Source organism: Artemia sp. Qi Xiang Cuo, chromosome 11, assembly GCF_049724085.1.
Source record: "Artemia sp. Qi Xiang Cuo chromosome 11, ASM4972408v1, whole genome shotgun sequence".
In the NCBI taxonomy this organism is placed as follows: domain Eukaryota; kingdom Metazoa; phylum Arthropoda; class Branchiopoda; order Anostraca; family Artemiidae; genus Artemia; species Artemia sp. Qi Xiang Cuo.
The window spans coordinates 19838911-19858762 of NC_142804.1; the positions used below are offsets into that span (position 1 = coordinate 19838911).

At 33.7% G+C, this 19852-nt stretch overlaps 1 protein-coding gene across 1 annotated transcript; it reads left to right on the top strand.

Moving 5' to 3' along the window:
* Positions 1–2094: 2094 nt before the first annotated feature.
* Positions 2095–18461, top strand: CIAPIN1 (cytokine induced apoptosis inhibitor 1). The gene is made up of 5 exons (XM_089097100.1): positions 2095–2326; positions 8287–8546; positions 14012–14204; positions 15927–16054; positions 18260–18461. Exons 1-5 carry the CDS (start codon positions 2128–2130, stop codon positions 18371–18373), a joined length of 894 nt encoding a protein of 297 aa, XP_088953226.1. The 5' UTR covers positions 2095–2127; the 3' UTR covers positions 18374–18461.
* Positions 18462–19852: the final 1391 nt, after the last annotated feature.

Genomic DNA, 19852 nt, shown 5'->3' on the forward strand with positions numbered 1-19852 from the left:
ATAAGAGCGATGGCGCGATTATACACGATATGGGTCTCTACCAAATTTTGGCAGCACACGCAAATAGCCAAGAATTCTAACTTGGCTAAAGCTATGAATTCCTCTGTAGCCTTTTGAAAAAAGTATTTGTCCCAGATTCTACGGATAGTGGTTTTGACACAGAAGGTAAAATCTATGCCGCCTACCACTGTGTTAGCAGAAAGGGAATTCCAATATACGAGACTGATTATACAGCTTAACGATCCATGTTGGTACCGCAAAGACTGAAGAAACTTACCCTTAACCTCAGTGCATACAAACTTGTTAAGGCTTTCAAAGAAATTATCTTTTGATCAGTATAACAGGTTTTCGTTACTTTTTTTTTCTTTACTTGTCATTTTTAGTTGTCATACATTTCAGTTATAATAGACGACGAAGGTTTCTTACAAAACCTTCTGTACGAGTGCTCCTTTATTGGTTTTTATCAGAAGTACATCGCAAGCACTATTAAGGTTACTCTCTAGGTACACTTTAGTAGAGATATCTACAATATAGTTTTAGTAAATTCCGTAAAATAGGCACACGGCGATCAATTTTCGGTTTGACTTTGTCCGATTGGCAAGTGGCGTGCCACTGCCAAACAAATTTATCCACACTACCAAAGAAATCTTTTTCAGCGTGCCTTCGAGGAAATTTCTGAAGACTTTTTCTATTTAAAAATGTTAATGTATATCACAAGCTTCAAAAAATCAAATTATTGCTATATGAAAGGAATAAAAACGTGCTCAATGGTTCTTTCCAATTACACATTTGGAAAATAAACGGGAATAGATATGAATCAACAATGTTTTTATTTGATGTTCACATTGCTAAATTACAAATAGCTCCTTCTGACAAAATTAATAAAATACTTAACATAAAGAAAATGAAGGACTTATTTGTGGTCTGATGGGTGAATGTTTCAATAAGAAGTTCTAAAACGTATAAAACAGTTAAAAAATTAGCGGTGACGAACTGCAAATAAAAGTAATTTTCGTATTTTTCATTTCATGGCTGCTAATATTGACCACCTTCATATTCATTTATTAATACCAAAATACGGTAAGCTTTATCAAGCTTGTCGTACTATATTGCACATTATTATATTGCATTTTTATTCTCATTTAAAGCTTGAAGTAGTGTTTTATATTTTAGTTCACATTTGAAAGCCCAATTTTTGAACATTTCCCCTCAATTAGTAAAATCCTGCAGTGTATTGAAACCAGAGTTTTATCAGTGAGTCATTCTGTTTCAGCGAGCTAGTTTAAAATAATTTGGACCGATAAGCCTGGCTACAATTGCTTGTATGTGACAAAATTAACCGCGAATAAAAAAGAAGAATATAAAATTTCGTCGCACCCTGTCGTTTCATAAGATTTTAATAATATAATCCAGAAATGTTTCTTCTAAAATTGTGCGGAATATACATTTTTAGAGCCAATGAGACAAATTACAAATTGCTTTTGTCCGACAAAATTCACTAGAAACTTAAAAAAACATGCTGAAACTTTAAGTTTTAGTGTGGTGGAAAATGAAAATTTTGATTTGAAGATTTGAAAATATTTCTTCAAAAATTTTTCCTGGTGATCTTTATGACTTGTAATTTGGTTCATCGGGATGGCTAAAACTACAAAGATATAGACATGATTAGAGACCAGATTTTGCAAAATTTGGATTCGCATTTCACTGTCAAAAACCGAATCGTGCTATTTTATTATCTATCCTGTTACTTAATTATACTGTTTTATTATGCCATTTTATTATCATTTATCGAGTCTAGGTGATTTTAAGACAGAATAAACAGTCAAAGCTAGCAACAATGTGACCCAAAGAGATAAAAAATAGAACGGAGGCCTGGAGATGTATTTTTTTGATTACAAAATTACGTTACCTTAAAAATTGGCTAAATCAGGCCTTTATCTGATTTTATATCTCCAAGATCATTTTCTTCCATCACAAAAATCAAGAATCGAAGCCTCCATGCTTAACGGCGAAGATCTTAACGCCAAATTTTGCAGAATATGGCCTATGTCCGTTTTTCCGTCTCTTTGACAGAAGTACATCATTTCGACAGCGTTGGTAGAAAAGTATTTAAACTGAAGGTTTAACATGGATTTTTCCAAGGAAGTATTTACGCAATTGCTGAAACATAAGGGCTTTGAGGAAGCAACAGGGAGTATACTTTTACTCTGGTCAAAAGATAATCCTCAAGAAGATGTTGAGGAGTCAGCAGTTTATTTGAGGGCTAATATTGGAGAGGCTAAAAAGCTTCAACCTGGAAATGTCGAACACATTCTTACCCAAAGCCGTAAGATTGTTTTATTTCTAATGAATATATTCATTTGTTTATAATCACTTTTACTTGGTACAAGATATGGTCAATCCTCACCAAATCATATTATTGAGTTGGAATAAAGTGAATACACCATTTGATGCGTTTTTTTATGCTGATTACAAATATAACAATCATTTCTATTGGAAATGAATTTTAGCCCCCCCCCCTTCTATATATGCCAATTCAGGGTATATATTTTTACATTAGGGGGGGTGGGGGTAAAGTTTAAACTTACCTCCCATTTACATCAGAAATAAAACTTTTTTAACTGAGAAAAAATGCCCTGGATCATGGCTATTCTACTTTTAAAATGGTCACTGCACCCACCCTCTTTATTCATAGCCTAATACTACCTAGGTAATTAAGGTTTTCCACTTGATTAATCTACTTGTTATACAACATCACCTCTTCACCTTCACTTATCCCCAGTCTTTGCAACTTAGTCTTCTGAACATTAATATTCATTCTTGCACCCTGAACTCTCAAAACCTTCAAGAACTCATTCATTTTACTAACTATTCTATTTAGGATGTATGAATCCTCAGCATAATATAAGTCTAGGAGAGTTTTACCTCCCCATTTGGTTTTGTGTTCTCCATTGTCTTTGCTGTGTTCCTTAGGACAAAGTACATCAAAATCATCCATACAAGTTAAGTTATTCTTGTACATAGCACTGACATGGGTGTAGGCAGCATATTGTCTAGGGGGGGGGCAGTCGATAGTGTGATGGAAGGCCTTTTATCAACTGCTTTTCCAACCATCTGCTTTTTCAGCCATATCTAATGTAATTTTGAAGGTCTAGGGGGGCAGCTGCTCCACCTGCCCCCCTCCCTACACCCATGAACACTAATGAATATAATTTATCTATCTGGTATACCACACATGGATAGGACCTTTGCTAAAGCTCTTGTGATGGCTGAATCAAACACTTAATCATAATCTAAAACAGAGGACCAAAGAAAATAGTAAAACAATAAATTTATCACTTGATAACATGAAGAATGTTGCTATTAAGCCAATAATCTTAATTCTTTGTATTGTTATCCACTTCTCAAAATAATTTCAAATAATGTTTTGGTAACATTACAATCAATTACAGACAAAAGTTAAGACTGCTGAACACCCATTTAATAAAGAACCTATGAGTTATCATTGGATTCATCTAGCAGAGAATGTAATAGTACTACTTTTTTTTTTAGCATGTTTGCTTTAGAAGTGGGCAACAACTAAACTGATATCTCTTTATTTGAGCTGGTTCATGGAAGTTTCAAAATATCAAATTAAAATTGTCAGTAAAGTAGCTTTTAGCCTTACAATCCTATAAAACATTAGTGTTTAGATAGAATATACAGTAAATATTGGTTGTTGTAAAATTCTAGTGTGAACTTCTAGATGTAGATTCTACTTAGCTAGGTAGCAAATGAACACAATTCTGAATGTACCTTTTTACGGTATTTCCAAATATACTAATTATTTCTTTCACAAATTTTATTGTGAGCCCTTGAAGGGGCTCTTAAAGTATTTCCTTGTTTTTTATTTGAAAATGTTTACCAAAAATTCTGAAAAGTACCTTAATGCAACCATAATTAATTACTTACTAATATTTCTAAAAGTGTATTGCTTCACATACCCCTTCCCCTCCTTGATGGATTAATTCACATTTCACCTTATATAGTCAAGCTATATTTTTCCATAGCATGACTCTTTTATTCTTTACTATTTTACTATAGTCACCAATTAATGAGCAGGACAAAATATTTGTGCTATTGTAAAACAAAACAAAAAAATAGTCTGAACGTTTATGGGGGGCTGTATCTGTCAAGGTGTTGGGGCTGTGTGAAGTAATGCATTTTATTGTTGAGATAAGTGTCTGTCATTGTTCTAAAGTAGACTTCAGAATTTTTATTTACCATTTTCTACTGACAAATAATGAGATGAAGGTATCAGTTTAAACATCAAAGTAGTAAGAAAGCAATTAGTCTGTTAAAAAAAAACGTAAAAAGACATGTTTAATGGCATATTCTTGTTCTACCTGACTAAATAATGGAAAAGCTGCAGAATCTACCCAAATCAGGTAGTAAAAGAAAGAAAGATTATCTATTCAGGTACTCTTTACAAATGTAATAATTACCACAATTCAGTTTCATAACAGCCCCCCCCTCTCCCTTAACAAGCCCAGGTATAACTCTAGCTTATATATCAAACCTAGTCAATTATAATGCAAGATACAAACAGATGTGTATATAGAAGACATGAATAATTGTTTAAATAAATAAGTAGAAGCTGTCAAAATTTGATTATCTACTGAGTTGAATTTTTATTTTTGCCTTTTTTGGTTGAGCTTTTAAGCAGTTTTTACCCCTTGTTCATCCTTATTTTGGAGTCATGTCTAATTGGCCTGCTGAACATTTTTTTTTTGAATAGTGATTAATATTCATTTGCTATTCATCAAACAGTTTGTGGCAATGAATTGTGAGTAAAGAGTAACTTGGCCCAATAGCAGCCAAAACTCTTAAAAAGCAAAATTTTGAAAATAAAAGATACATCAAAGCAATTGGCTTTTTATGCTGATATTTAAAAATCATTAAAATAATAATAATAATTTATTTATTACTCACTATGAACAAAAAAAAGTGGAGTACATAAAAAACAAAAAAGCAAACTTGCACACTTGACAATTATTTACATAAAACAATGTAAATTATGGTGCACAGTAAGACCTGCTTATTCCAACAGCTTTCCCGTAAGCAAAGTCAATTTTTCCTGTAAACCATGGAGGCTGAATTGCAATATTAGATGCTGGTTTTGGAACCACGGAGGGAGGCACAAAAGGTACCAAGAAAATTTTAAATAGAAAGTCCTGAGAGATTTGAGATCTTTAGGCTTCAGAATTGGAATAAACCCAGATAAAAATAAGAATAGAATGATCACAAAATGAAGAATATAATTTTCCAAGCGCTTTTCTATTGTACCTCCCTCTGTTTGCAACAATTTTTGAATATCCGATCAGAATTTTTTTCTTAGCATTAGAAACTGTCAGAGCCCAAAGTTTTTTGAGATTATTAGCAATGTGAAGACTAAGCCACCAATAAGAAGAGACACAGGGAATAGAGGAAAAACCATAGTTAAGAGGGAGACTTGCACTCGAATTAAACAAAATATATTCACACTTATCAACATTCAGCATAAGCCTGATCCATCTGAACTGGTCTGAGATCCAGCTGACAGAATGTGAGAGCCCAGCCCTAGAACAACTGACAAGGAGCACATTGTCCATGTAAGCAAGATACAAGACATCAATTCCAACAGAAATGAAAGTTGAAGGCAAAGATGAAAGGATAGTAGCAATAAACAACTTAAAAAGCAGGTGGAGAAAGCACACCACCTGGATGGACCCCATGCCAAAGGAAAAACTCTGAATCTTAAACTACTCTATTACATCTTACCCAAATAAAAGAGTTAGAATACCAGTACTGTAACAAAGAACAATGGAAAGGTTAATATTATTAGAAAAAAGTGAATAGAGTGCGTGTGAGTGGACTATACTATCAAAAGATTTTGAAAGTTTAATGTTGCCCATCAAAAGCTACAAGCCTTGGAAAATGTGGCTGATATGTGAAAAAGAACAGAAACACCCTCAAAATATCAAGCAATCTTAATGAAAATCACACTGTCAGGTTCAGCATATTAGAGAATTTTAAAGTAGAGGTTTCAAGCTCTGATCTGCAAAAAGTGTGAAATTTTTTATTTTTTGCTTTTTTATTTTTACACCCCTTTTTTCCACAAAGACATCCAATCAAAACCTTGAGATAGCCATTGCCTTTGGGGAAGGGTTTGTTATAAAACAGCCACAAGGAAGTTTCTTGAAGAAACAACTAGGCTATAGGCTGTCAGAAGTGGATTAGTTTGGCAGAGTACTTTGTGAAAAGACTATTGATTATTAACCATGGGTTAGTGTCTTAGATAAAGAGAGTGTTAAAATACAAATCAACAAAAGAATGATTTATATAAAAACAGTAAGGCATAACTTTAGCATAAATTAGGTCATAGAATACTGTAACTTTTTCCAATAGCTGGGAGGGATAAGGGGTTCATGTAGAAGCTTAAATAAACACTCCTAGGACCTAATTTACACACTAGACCCATTCCCTGGAGTTTCATTCATGCAATTAAACATTCCTGGATTGTTTAAGTAGCAATTATTGCTTAGAAGAGGTTTTATTGAAGTAGCCTACTTAAAAGTGTGTCCAACTCTGAAAATGTGGGATTTTCCCAGTTATGAGTTGAATAATAGCTCTATTGTTAGAGTTCAAAACATGTTTTGTGGTGCAGCAATCATTAATGACAGTGTTGAAATGCAAGACCCAAGGTTGCACCCTGTAGAACATCATACTTGCCTGATGTTTAGCTGAGTCAATGGATATACTATAAGGGCCATAGACTCTCTTCTGTGGGGTTCTACCATTAGGAAGTGCTAGGATCTTGTCTGAAACCTGTCCACCTAATGTCCAGATTTTTCTCTAATTTTAACATAATTCGTCTAATTTTTAGTCTGTTGATTGGCTTCACTCCATATCCCTATTTTAGATGTGAGGTGGCTTAAAATCAGTTTCAGTGTATCCTTTTACTATGGATCTCAATTATATTCAGGATTTAGCTGCCAAGAGATAATGATGCACAACTAGTGTCATCCACAATAAAAAATGTTCAAAATTTGAGATGGGTTGATAGGGGGGAGGATGAATGGTCTCTCCACATCCACCTAGGGATGTATACAACAGGGATTTTTTTGAAGGGTGGGGCAGTAGCAACAAAAAATATTTTATTCTATAATTTGAGGGAAGGTCAAGAGTCCCCCCACCACACTCATTTAGATGTGCATGCCTGTCCACAAAATAAACAAAATGCTATTGAGTTGTCTTTGTTTTTTTTCCTCTTGGTGATGTGTTCTGACAATTTGAGCTATGGGTAAATCTTTAACTATATCTTAAGCGAACATCATCTCTATCCTCCCCAATGGAGTAGCCTTGAATATCATTATACCTTGCTAATGCGAACGTAACAAGATTACAAAATTTTGACATTACAATAATGCTGAAATTTGGTCAAAGGAGAATTAAAGTATGGTAAGTGTTCTAATAAATGCTGAGAAATGTCACAAAAAAAGTGAACAGAAAAAAACAGTGAAGGGGGATTAGGTTTATTTGCTCATAGTCTAGAATAGAATCTATGAAACACTGAACCCAAAAAGAATTCCGAGTATAATCCCTTTAGGTTGAGGTTGTTATCTTTTTGAAAACATTTACACATTATTAATTAGCATAGTTTGTTTGAGCTTTTCAGAAATATTTAGAAACTAAAGTTGTTATTTGTTTATACCTTAAAAGGTTAGTCAACATATTTATAATTTTCTTTGAAATTAGCCTATACACAAGGAAGATGTAGATTGTTGTCAAAAATTTAATATATCTCCATCCTGATGCCCAAAGTCAAAATTTTGAATGACAATGAAACCAAACTAAAAGATAAATGGTTGCTTCAATCTAAAAAAGAAATAACTTACTAAATTTCATCAAAATCTGCAAATCCATGAAATTAGCCATAAGACATACTACTACTTTCTCTGTCTTTGCACAGTTTTTTTGAAATAACTGGGAAGTGTGTGGAAGAATCCATAATTATACAACTTCAAGAATTTTGGGAATTTAACGTAAAACTTAACATTTAGGGAACATACCTTGAACATGATCTGGTTGATTTGTATTACATATCTGGATGAAATTATGAATATCTTGTGAGTTTTTCTATGCAGGTTGGACTGTAAAGCACTATCCCTTTTTTTCTCCTAATATTTATATGAATTTAGAACCTTCTGGTTTTTAGTCAAAGACTTGACTGAATCAGCTGTATTTTATTACTCCATCTAATTCAAGGTGCTGCTGATAGATCTTCAGTGGCAGCAGCTCTTTTCAATGTGCTTCCTCCATTTGGTTTGAATCTGTCTGATCTTCTGTTGGAAGAGATTTTTCATAAATTGAAAAATAAAGGGCTTTTGTTCATCTTGGGATTAGAAAAATCAAAATCTGCTTCCAAATTGATTCTTGCTGGATTTACCAACATTTGTGAGATAGAGTCTATGGACTACAAAGGAAAGAAAATGTTACTGTATAGTTGTGAAAAACCAAATTTTGAGGTTTGTCTTTTTTATTATTTTTTAGAGATATCCTTGTTTTCAAAAGCAGGAAATTTTATTTATTCCCAAAAGCTGGTGATCTAATCTCTGAGTTTATGCAGTTAAATTTTATTTCTTAATTTTTTCAGTTCCTTTTTCTCTTTGTTTGTTTCTAATGATCCGGAAGCTGTACAGCTGAAAAAATGTAGCCTAGTGTCTTTCAATCTGAAAATAGTTACGCTTATGTTAATTTTACCTTAAGGTCAGTTCTTAGTTTTAAAAGTTCAACTGATCAAAGCGTCTGTTCTCTCTTTCTCTCTCTGTCCCCTTTCTTTTTTACACCCCCCCCCCCCTCTATTTTTCTTCCTCTCTGGAGACAATGGGCCTTGATTTAGTTCAATGATTCCGCCATAATAAAATTCCCTTCTCACTTGGGTATTTTCGAAGACCACACTGCCTTTCCATGGCGTACAAATAACAGTTCAATTGGGACAAATCCTTTTTATTTGACAGTGAAACAACATGATTTAGTTTCCGTCAACTTCAAACTATATGTCTGAGTTAGCCTGATTAACTCATTTCTTTTAACATTCATCATTCAATTATCCAAAATGAAAGTATTGTTTACCAACAATTATTATCTCTTCTTTTCTGTATTATAGCACTTGCAATACGGCAACTGTGAAGTTAACATGGATGTAAAAGGAACAGTGGTGTCGTCTAGGGAAGGGGAAGTTGCCCCCCCCAACAATTATGGGAAAAATTTATATAGCCAATGCCCCTTGACTCTTCGGATACAGACCCCTCTTGCCCCCCCCCCCCCTAAACAAAAAATAAAAATGTCGGAGCTACACCCCTGAGAAGGAATGCTAAAATATTAATTTGGAAATTTATTCTATTTAAGGAATTTAGAAGAGCTACTCTGTTGCCAGAACTATACGTGTCTGAATTTTCACGAGACTGTGAAATAATTCTCATAAATGGGGTTCTATTATAATGGTAAGAAGGATGCCAAAAATCTATGAGTTTGTTATAAATAGGGCTCAAAGAAGTTTCCTCAGTGTTCCTATTATATAAGGGCTTGTGTCTCTTGATGTCAACATAGTGCATCATTTATTTGTTTTTGTTTTTTCTTGGTATCAAGTTTAGCTAGTGTGCTCTCAGAACTTATTTATAAACTCAAACAATAGTTGAGTATCAACAGTCAAAACTGAGTATCAAGAAAATCTAAGTTCCTTTAAGAAAATATAAAGTTATCAGTTTTGCATTTGTTATAAATAGAAATCTGTTGTGATTCGATTATGTAGGATACATTACTGCTGTGCATCAACTGATAAACCTATCGTCAAAGATCATTTCCAGGTGGTAATAGTAAGGTTGAGTTGCTTCTCAACTAGTAGCTTTTCCAGGTGCCCTAGGCCAGCGAAGCTTTCAAGAATGAGTTTAGAGTCAGATTTTGCTCTGTTAAAGAGGTTTTCCAGCATCTAAATGTTACTTCTCAAGATAAAACTTGGACATTCCTTTGAAGACACATGTTAACTTAGGAGAAAAAGAACTTGTTTTCAAAAGCAGGAAATTTTATTTATTTCCAAAAGCTGGCAATTTAATCTCTGAATTTATGCAGTTAAATTTTATTTCTTAATTTTTTCAGTTTCTATATCTTTTCATTTGTTTTTAAAGATCCAGAAGCTGAAAAAATGTAGCCTAGTGTCTTTCAATCTAAAAATAGTTACTTTTATGTTAAATTTTGACGTCGTTTTGAGGGCTTGTGTCTCTTGACGTCAACATAGGACATCATTTATTTGTTTTTTCTTGTATGAAGTTTAGCTAGTGTGCTATCCGAACTTATTTATAAACTCAAACAATAGTTGAGTATCAACAGTCAAAACGTAGTATCAAGAAAATCTAAGTTCTTTTAAGAAAATAAAAAGTTATCAGTTTACATTTGTTATAAATAGAAATCTCTTGTGATTCGATTATGTAGGACACATCACTGCTATTCATCAATTGATAAACCTATCGTCAAAGATAATTTCCAGGTGGCAATAGTAAGGTTGAGTTGCTTCTCAACTAGTAGCTTATCCAGGTGCCCTAGGCCAGCGAAGCTTTCATGAATTTAGAGTCACATTTTGCTCTGGGAAAGAACTGGTTTAGACTTAGCTTTTATTGGACTGTAGAAATTGGCAAGGGGGTTCCTAGGACTCAAGCCAGCCTCTGAACTTTGCTAGCACATATTGGAATTTTTCTTTCCGTTTTATCTACTAATAGGCTATTTTTTCTGCACTCATCTTATCTAAATGCATTTCGTTTTAATTTAATGTGCCTAGCACTACTATAGGGAACAGTTTTCTAGCTATTAGTAGATAAAGTAGATTTGTCAGCTAAACAGTGTTTAAGGATATAAATGAATTATAGATGCCTTTTTAAATACTACAAAAATTAAAAAACAGCAATAGTTATATTTTTATGCCACTTGGGTTTTCCTTTTTTTTTTTTTTTTTTTTTTTTTTTTTCTCATTCACTCATTTTATCTAAATGCATTTCGTTTTAATTTAATGTGCCTAGCACTACTATAGGGAACAGTTTTCTAGCAATTAGTAGATAAAGTAGATTTGTCAGCTAAACAGTGTTTAAGGATATAAATGAATTATAGATGCCTTTTTAAATACTACAAAAATTAAAAAACAGCAATTGTTATATTTTTATGCCACTTGGGTTTTCCTTTTTTTTTTCTTTTTTTTTTTCATTCACTCATTTTATCTAAATGCATTTCGTTTTAATTTAATGTGCCTAGCACTACTATAGGGAACAGTTTTCTAGCAATTAGTAGATAAAGTAGATTTGTCAGCTAAACAGTGTTTAAGGATATAAATGAATTATAGATGCCTTTTTAAATACTACAAAAATTAAAAAACAGCAATAGTTATATTTTTATGCCACTTGGGTTTTCCTTTTTTTTTTTTTTTTTTTTAACAGCGCTGATGCTTAGATTAAACATTACTCCCAAAACGTGAAAATTAGCCTTATGGACGCTACATAAAATCCATAGCTGTTAAATTAGGCCTTTTATTTTGCTTTTGGTGGTATTAAAACCAAACAAATGTGTTATAAAGGAAAGAAAAATCTGTTATAAACTCAGGTTCTTCTGCAGTGTAAATTTTGGCATATGTAGAACTTTGCTTCTTCTGCACTGCAGATCTTGGCTATGTGACTTAAGCCAGATTCTGACAAAAATTTGAAGTCGGTTTCTCGAAGTCAATGGAATTAGACATAATTAATGAATTAGACCTATAGACAATGGAATTAGATCTATAGACATAATTTTAAGCAATGTTTCAAGTAAGGCCTGATGAAAAGGGTGAGAGGACCTCAAAAATATTCCCTTGGTCCTTACCTGGGCCTGTAGATCTGCTCCTGGAAATTTAATTCATGTAGTCCAACGCTTTTCTAAACTCATGATAGGCTTCTGTATTGGAGATATAAATACAAAACATATTTAAAAATCAGGTCAGAAAATATCCAGTTCAAAACTGGCAGTTGAAAACTTGTTTTATTGTTTTGGACACGAATTCGATTAACCTCTAAATGAAAATGTGATTAAACCCATTTAGTTTTTGCTAGTTGGTTTGCTCTTGGTTTGGTTTTCAGTTCGTTGAAGAGCTGAGAAGGGAAACAGGCTTTCTGTTGTTATCCATTTGTCCGAAAAAAAAAGAAAAAAAGTGCCGATGCATAGTCGATTGTACATACACCAATAAATACACCATTGGGCTGAATACATGAAATCACGATTTTACCAGCAAAAGGATATTATCTGGCGATAAGAAAAGTCCTATCTCAATAACAAAATTTGGGCGCGTTTTGCATTGTGTAATACGAGCATTACCGATGGCTTTAGCAATATAGTCAATGCAGAATATCTGCCAATTTTTATTTTCTTCGTATGATCTCTGTGACCTATTTTGGTCATGTTTTTATTCCTGTTTTCCTTACCCAAGAAGTGAAGAACTAAATCACAGTGCTCCTTTCAAACTTGGATTGTAGTGAAGCCGATGAAAGATTTCTCTTTCGTGGATGATTAAATCAATAGTTTGATGGGGGGATTTCCTGCACTTACCTGTCCCCTCCCCCCTCCTCTCACTCACATGGAAAAGGATTGGAAGCTACGCCAATGCAGGAAAAATGGTTTGAAAGAAAAGTTGCACATTTCTGATGTTTGATTCAAATAATCTGTTCGCTCTGAATTGTTTTCACCAAATAATTTTTCTCGCTATATTATGCTCCTCAGTTGGCTTTTGTGTATTCAGTTGGTAAATGTGTATGTGTTCAGTTGGTTTACTCCAACTGAGGTTTACTCCTCAGTTGGTAAATGTGTATTTTTCTTGTGCAAAGCTGTGGAAATGTAACGATGCCTTCACAAGGGTACAGTGGAATGTTTATGTGTGCTTAATTATATGATAGGCTTTAGAAGGGACAAGCTGGGTGAATTTTTTACTAAGCTATGTTTATTGTCGAATTATTTTACTCATAGTTCAGAATTATTAACTACATATGTTAAATTATTTAATAAAATATAATAAATTAAGTATAATAAATTATTAAAACTACAACTGTTTCCTAAAAATTTTAGCTATACTTTTTTCTTAAATTTTTAATGGGTTATGTTATCAAAAGTGTGCATTGACCGCGAAGCTTGTCGAGAATAAATGGGATGTCAAAAAATGCGTTTTCCCAGGATTATATCACTTTCAGAAAAAGGTACTGTGAAAGTGTTTTTAGATGTGCTGTAGGCTATTGTCGCAAATTTAAAATAAAGTACTACATATACTGTACTAGAATAGTTCTGGTGACAACACGGCTTTCAGTACGTCTGGCAATAATCCTTGCAAGAGTTTAATGTATTATCTTCATGCTTCGATATGTGTTAAGTGTATAATTTTATTGTAATATCTAAAAGACCCTGTGCTAAACAAGCTTTATTTAAAATTAGACTGATGCGACATAGTTCTCTGCTTTGTTATTTTACCTCACTTGAAAGAATCTTAGTCGCTTGTCTAGCTTCTAAATGAGAACATTGTTAGTCGTTAGGTTTTGGGTAAGTGGCTGACAGGCTGACCTTTTTGATTTGGGTTTATTGTTTATAATTTTTGTTACCTTTTATTTATTCCGCGTTGTTAGCTTTTTAATTCTTCCAATTTGGTTTTTTGTTTCATTTTGATCTCCACGATGTTTGGTTTTGTTTTTTTATTATTTTTTTCTCGTCTAATTCGTTCCCATTTTTATTCAGGAAATATGAACTTGATTTTTTGAGACTTTCTCTAATATTACTGAAGAAGGGAAGCAGTTGTCTTCTCTCAAAATATCCGTTTTGTTGCCTCCAGTATTTCCACTGGCCTTATAAAATCTCATTCTCGCTTTTCTTCTCGCTTTTTTTATATTGAGGTTTTTAAAAAAGAATGAATAATTATCAATATTTGAAATTTTCTCAGCTTGGATCATCAGCACAGCTTAAAGGCGTTGATCCTAAAACTTCCCAATTGCGTTTCACTGCAGAGCAACTGGATGAATGTAATGGTGATCTTGCTGAGATACTAGATGAGGAACCCTATGCTGATTACATGGACCCAGATGAGCTATTAGAAGAAATAGATCTAGTCAAACCGACTGCTGAATCTTTGAAAGGTAAAAAAATTGGGAATATTGGCAGAATATGTTGTCGTTGCCTAGAAGGTTTTTCAAAAAGGGGAAATAAGCATGTACAATTTTCTATGGGGTAGCGAGAAAGGTTTAAAATAGCTTATTTTGCAAGACGTTGTCGTCTTTTTACAGAACGTTACAAAAATTGTATATTTTATGCACATCTTCATCCTCTTGGGGAGTGTACTCGATTGCCTGCTCTATCATATCTGGAGCATTCATCTGTTTGAGCATGTCAGTTGCCGTCAAGAGCCACCGGCAACTTTGCCTTCCTTTTAGTTACCTTTACCGATTGGGGGTAAATCGTATCCCTCCATTACTTTAAGGAATTGTTAAGGTTATTCCTGTTGTTTCTTTTTCAATTACGAGCTTTAGAACGTCTTTGGATTAGCAGCAACAGACTCGTAGATATTCCCCGTATCTTAAATTGCTTCAAAATGGACATTTTGCGGTAAAATATAGATTTTGTCCAAAATCTCAATTTTTTCAAAATGGAGATCGCAGTACAGTCTTTGTACTTGTCTGAAAAGTGCATTTCGGTGAGACACCAGACTGAAAAATTTCTAAGTGCTCCTAAAAAGGTCTAGCTGCTTGTGTCTTACATTCATTGCATAAAGGGTTCCAATTCAACAGGGACTCAGTAAGTCATCTTCCCTTTTTCTTATTGACTGATAACATTTTCATTTCTTATTTGGTTAAATAAGATTCTATTGAATTATACATGGATTCTAGTGATTGGTTATAAATCGACTCCACTGATTAATTCGAAAAACTCAATAAAACCTATGACATTCCAGAGCCTGAAGTGTTTTAATGTATTAAATATTCTTTAAAATAATTTAGAGTTATAACCTGGAATATTGAGATAGCTAAACATTAATGAATCCAAATGATAAAATATTTTAAAACGCTGTGATGGAAGAAAGGATTAAACTCTACTTTGCAAAGCGGAATTGGGATTTGATTTCAGCTGCTGAAAGTTCTGGAATTATTGAAGAAGAATAAACAGAAAAGAGAAGATAGTATTTACTTTTTACTTTGGAATAAAATAGAACGTATTTTACAAAAAGAGACAAGTTAAAATTTTGCATGTTAATTCTTACACAGGGACTAAAATAGTTAGTTGAAATTTAAAAATTCGCCAAATTATATTTTGAAAAGGAATTGCTAAAAGAAAGTAAAAAAACGACAAATGTATAACTATAAATAAATTTCAATAAAATTCACAAAAAGCAAATAGACATGATATACATACAGGTACGCACGAAGTTAATTTTTTTTTGGTTGGGGGGGGGGACAAAAATAGTAAATTTTATGGATAATGTAAAAAGTTACATGAAAAATCGTGAAAATCTCAATATATCAGGGACATTGGCTCGAGATTCCTCGGCGCTTTCTTCATAAAAGCGTAATCGAGAAACAAAATATCAGGGAAAGATAATATCATATATTTTTGGTGCAAATACGGAGAATTTTTGAAAAATGACTAGTTAATATTTATATTCAGCAATCTCAGTGTAGTCTGAGGCTGTAATTTAATTTTTTAATCATATTCTGTAAGCTTTCTTTTTCAGAAAGACATACAAAGGTACTGGAAATTTAAAGCTTAATTTCTTATACATATCTATGGGCTACAATACTCTTGAAATTTTAAGTTATAATATACAATTTAAGCAATAGATTTTCATCAATGCTATACAATTTCAGTGTGTGGAACGACTGGCAAGCGAAAAGCCTGTAAGGACTGTTCATGTGGCCTAGCAGAAGAGCTAGAAGTTGAAAAAGGAGGAGTTAAGAGCACTGTCAAAACGGAGGTTAAATCTTCCTGTGGAAGTGTAAGTTTTTGTTTAGTTTAAAAGGAAAGGAGGGCTAAATTACAGAAAAAAAGAGTTTAATTTAATTAAAATGTAATAAAGAAATGAGGGTTAAATTAAAATAAAAGAGGGAATGAAAACCAAGGGTATTATATTCCTTAAAAATTTAAATAAAAAAATTAAAAAAAAAAAAAAAAAAAAAAAAACATTGATTGTGTTGATGTTAAAAAAAAACTTGTTTATATGTTGGTTGTGTTGATTTTCGTTGTATTAATTGTGTATTTAGATGAAAACTCCTAGGAGCCGAAAGGAGTCTATTATAGATTCCAGGTGCTGTTTTTAGAAAGAAGAAGAAGGGACGAAAAAGAGGGTTGAAAGAGGGTTGTTACTGAACAGGAATTTTAATAGCATAATAGCAAAAATCGGCACAAATAGTGATGGATATTTTGTACAAATGTGAAAAAAGGGCCTGTTGGTTTTTGATACTGACTTGGAAAGGTGATCTATTAGTGTTTTTTTAAGTTCTAAATATCTGAAAGAAAAAAGAATTGAAAATCTGCTTAGATTTGCCTTATTATTGCCAAAATGTTTCTCCAAGCAAAGTATCCAACGAACAAGCTTGTCTCTTGTATGGTGTACCAAGTTACTGATAAGACATTATTCATAATATCCTTTAAGATGTACTTGCAGCAACAAGGAATCGAAACGTGCTTAGTGTTTCATTCAAATGAGTAATTGAATAATTGCCGCTGGCCACAACCAAAGCTTTATAAATTTGTCTCCTTATTGCAATTTATTCCATGCCTCAAGATGTTCAACAACGGAAGTTGCAGACAAGCAATATTGAGGGCTTTTCTGTACCACTTAGTAATATTTCAATTTTAACGGCCTTCTGAGGCTTCCTGTTATTGATCCAAGCAATTTTGTTGATATTTTCAACCAAGTAGTAAATCCTTTAAAGGAGGAAAAAGCACGGAGTTAGGAGAAACTTGTTGTAAAGGAGATATATTTTTTTTGCAGTCTTGGGGACGGGGGGGGGGCAGGCTTAGTGCTATGATCGATCAACTTTTATTCAACCAAAGTTTCTGCTTTAGCCGAAAGTTTATCACTTGTACTGTCTATATTATATTTATCAAAGAATGGCTTCGTGGTTTTCAAGGTCGTTTTCCACTTCAGATTTTCTTGAATCTACTAAATGACAAAAAGGATCCAAAGGAGCCCTCCCCCCCCCTTCGTATACATGCCTATGTTCTTGGGCTGTTATTCAAAGCGTCTTCTTAGAAAAAGAATTCCAAGCTGGTACAGTCATGTTCCAAAAATTAATACAAAATACTAAGACATGACACTTTCTTTTATTATGGCATTGTGAATTATTATTTCCTCATTGTTCACCGTCAAGTGCCCCGCTAAGGGGACTTGGTAAATAGCGACGTGGCCTCTATGTATTTTTTTCCCCAGACCATATCGTGTAGAAGGGGTGGTCGAACAAACTTAGGAGAGGGCTCGTTGGATCAGAAGTCGAAAGTTCTTTTTTTAGGAGTTGAATTGTAATAACTTTTACTTAGTGTCTGGTAATTATCAGAAAAATATGAAGCTCTCTATTTTACCATCAAATGTTTTCGCGATCCTCTTCTATCAAAACATTGATCGTAAGAACCATTAAACTGCTTTACTTTGGCCAAAAGAATCATGTCCGATTTCAGTTGAAAACATGTTAATGATGTTTTATAAGCTTTTTTGATAATTATTCTTTGGATGGCACTGCCTTACTTTGTAAAACCAAAAGAAAAAATTCAAAAGAAATAAAAGTAACAGTAGTCTTTGATAAAAATGTCGAGAATACGATACAAAGGGCCTCTGAATATTCTAAATTCACATTTAATTTTTTTTTTGCAACAGAAAATTGAAGCAGAGAAAAAGAAGAAATACTACATTTCAATCAACAAATTCAAAGAGACTCGTATAACTAAAAGCACCGAAACATAAAAAGACAAGTTGTACAATCACTTAAAAATCTGGTCATTTTCAGAGGAGGACTTGGGGCTCAGGACTGTCCCCCTCCCTGTTTATCAAGCCATCTTTAATTCCTCCGAGAAGAGTATCAATCTGTTATCAGATAATAGCTGATGACAAGTTGTATATCGATTTTGTTGATTGTACTGTGAGTCTTGGTTGAAAAAAGAAAATGATTTTTCGAAATGTCAAATTGTTGATTTGTTTTTCCAGTGCTACCTTGGAGATGCTTTCAGATGTGCCAGCTGTCCGTATTTAGGTATGCCTGCTTTCAAGCCCGGAGAGAAGATTGTTTTATCTGATCGTCAGCTTGCGCCTGACCTTTAGGAAGTACAAGAATGTAGTTCATGCTTATTTATGGATTCCATTCTTATTTTGCTTTTGTTCATTTGATTTCAATAAATGGGAAATGAAGTTTTTTTTTCAGAGCCGTTTAAGATGCTTTGTACGAAAAAGTTTGAAAAATTGCTAAAAGTGTAATTTTGGTTAGATGTGCAGAAAACATCCAGCCAGCTGAGTTTTGCACAAAGCATACACAAAAAATTATATATGTGCCGATATTCAGTTGCACGTGAAAATGTCAAGCCTATTAAGCCCCATTTTTAATAAGAATTAGTTAAGATCGAGGCTGAGCTACCGCGTATTTGAGCCAACTAGATTTTTGATAGAATTCTCTGATTGGCTGAAATATTCTGACTGGCTCAAATAAGTGCATGCTAAATCTGATTAATAGTAAAATACCATTATAAATGGGCTTTTAACAGCTATAGTCAGTTTCGGATAAGGTTCGTGCCATGAGTAATCTGTTTGTAGTAGGCGGAGTATAAATTATTTAATATCTTTTAGTAGTGTTTTCTAGAGATAAAAAAGTTGGGCTCAGAAGTTGATTATTTTTGCCATTCTTGTAAATCAAGCAACAAAGGTGTATGTCGTATTTTACTCAGGAGTCAACAGTTTTAAAAAATAAGGAGGGGCTGAGAGCTTATTTGGGCGTGAGTCATAATTTATAGGAAAGCTCTTGGGAGGGGATAAAGAAAAAAGGTTTTAAAATATTAAAGTGGAAGAGGAGTGTCCATAGCTGAGTTGGCCTCCGGTAGCTTTGTGCTTTAATGAATTGTTAGTAGTAGTCGTTGTAATACAGATGGTATTTAAGTAGCATTCACAAACATGTCTAGCTTTAATTTCAGACACAGATGTTTGGTCAGACATCTGTATCCAGGCAGCCCCGATTAAAACATAACACTTGGTTCTTGGAGGGAACCAGTCACAGCCAGGCGTCCAGTTCTAGGGTCTAGAACTCTATATTTAGGACTTAAAAATTACCCGATGAGGAACATTCTTTTGTTAAAGGGATCATTTTCAGACATAATGTGTGATACAAGCGGCATTCACGTGTATCTCTGGGTAGACTTCCATGTACATGCACGAGCCTGGCCAAATAGCTACGTTTTGACATGAAAGTCTAGCTAGGCGTGGAATTGTAGCTAGAATTGACGGGTCATCGACTTTCAGAAATCACGTACACGAGGTGGCGCATCTCAAGAGAGGCGAGAGTGTGCCAAGCGTCGCAAGAGCTGTACCACGCGTGGCGAAGCTGTGCGGTATACCTAGTGCTTTGTGATGTTTACTAGGTAGAAGGAAATGGGTTACGCCCTTTTATAGCCTGCATGTGAACCCCGCCTTAAAGAAGTAGCCTAAGTACATATATTAAGGGAATATTAAAGAATCCCTATGCCGTAATGTTAATGACGAATAAGCTGTTGTAAAGTTGGTAATTATTCTCAGTCCCTGCGGCCAAAGGAGGCC

What these genes read in the sequence shown, in the direction of transcription:
- CIAPIN1 (XM_089097100.1), top strand. Translation starts at nt 2,128, where the DNA reads ATGGATTTTTCCAAGGAAGTATTTACGCAATTGCTGAAACATAAGGGC. An exon ending in ACACATTCTTACCCAAAGCC is followed by an intron (nt 2,327 to 8,286) that starts GTAAGATTGTTT and finishes ATCTAATTCAAG; the next exon opens with GTGCTGCTGATAGATCTTCA. An exon ending in GTGAAAAACCAAATTTTGAG is followed by an intron (nt 8,547 to 14,011) that starts GTTTGTCTTTTT and finishes AAATTTTCTCAG; the next exon opens with CTTGGATCATCAGCACAGCT.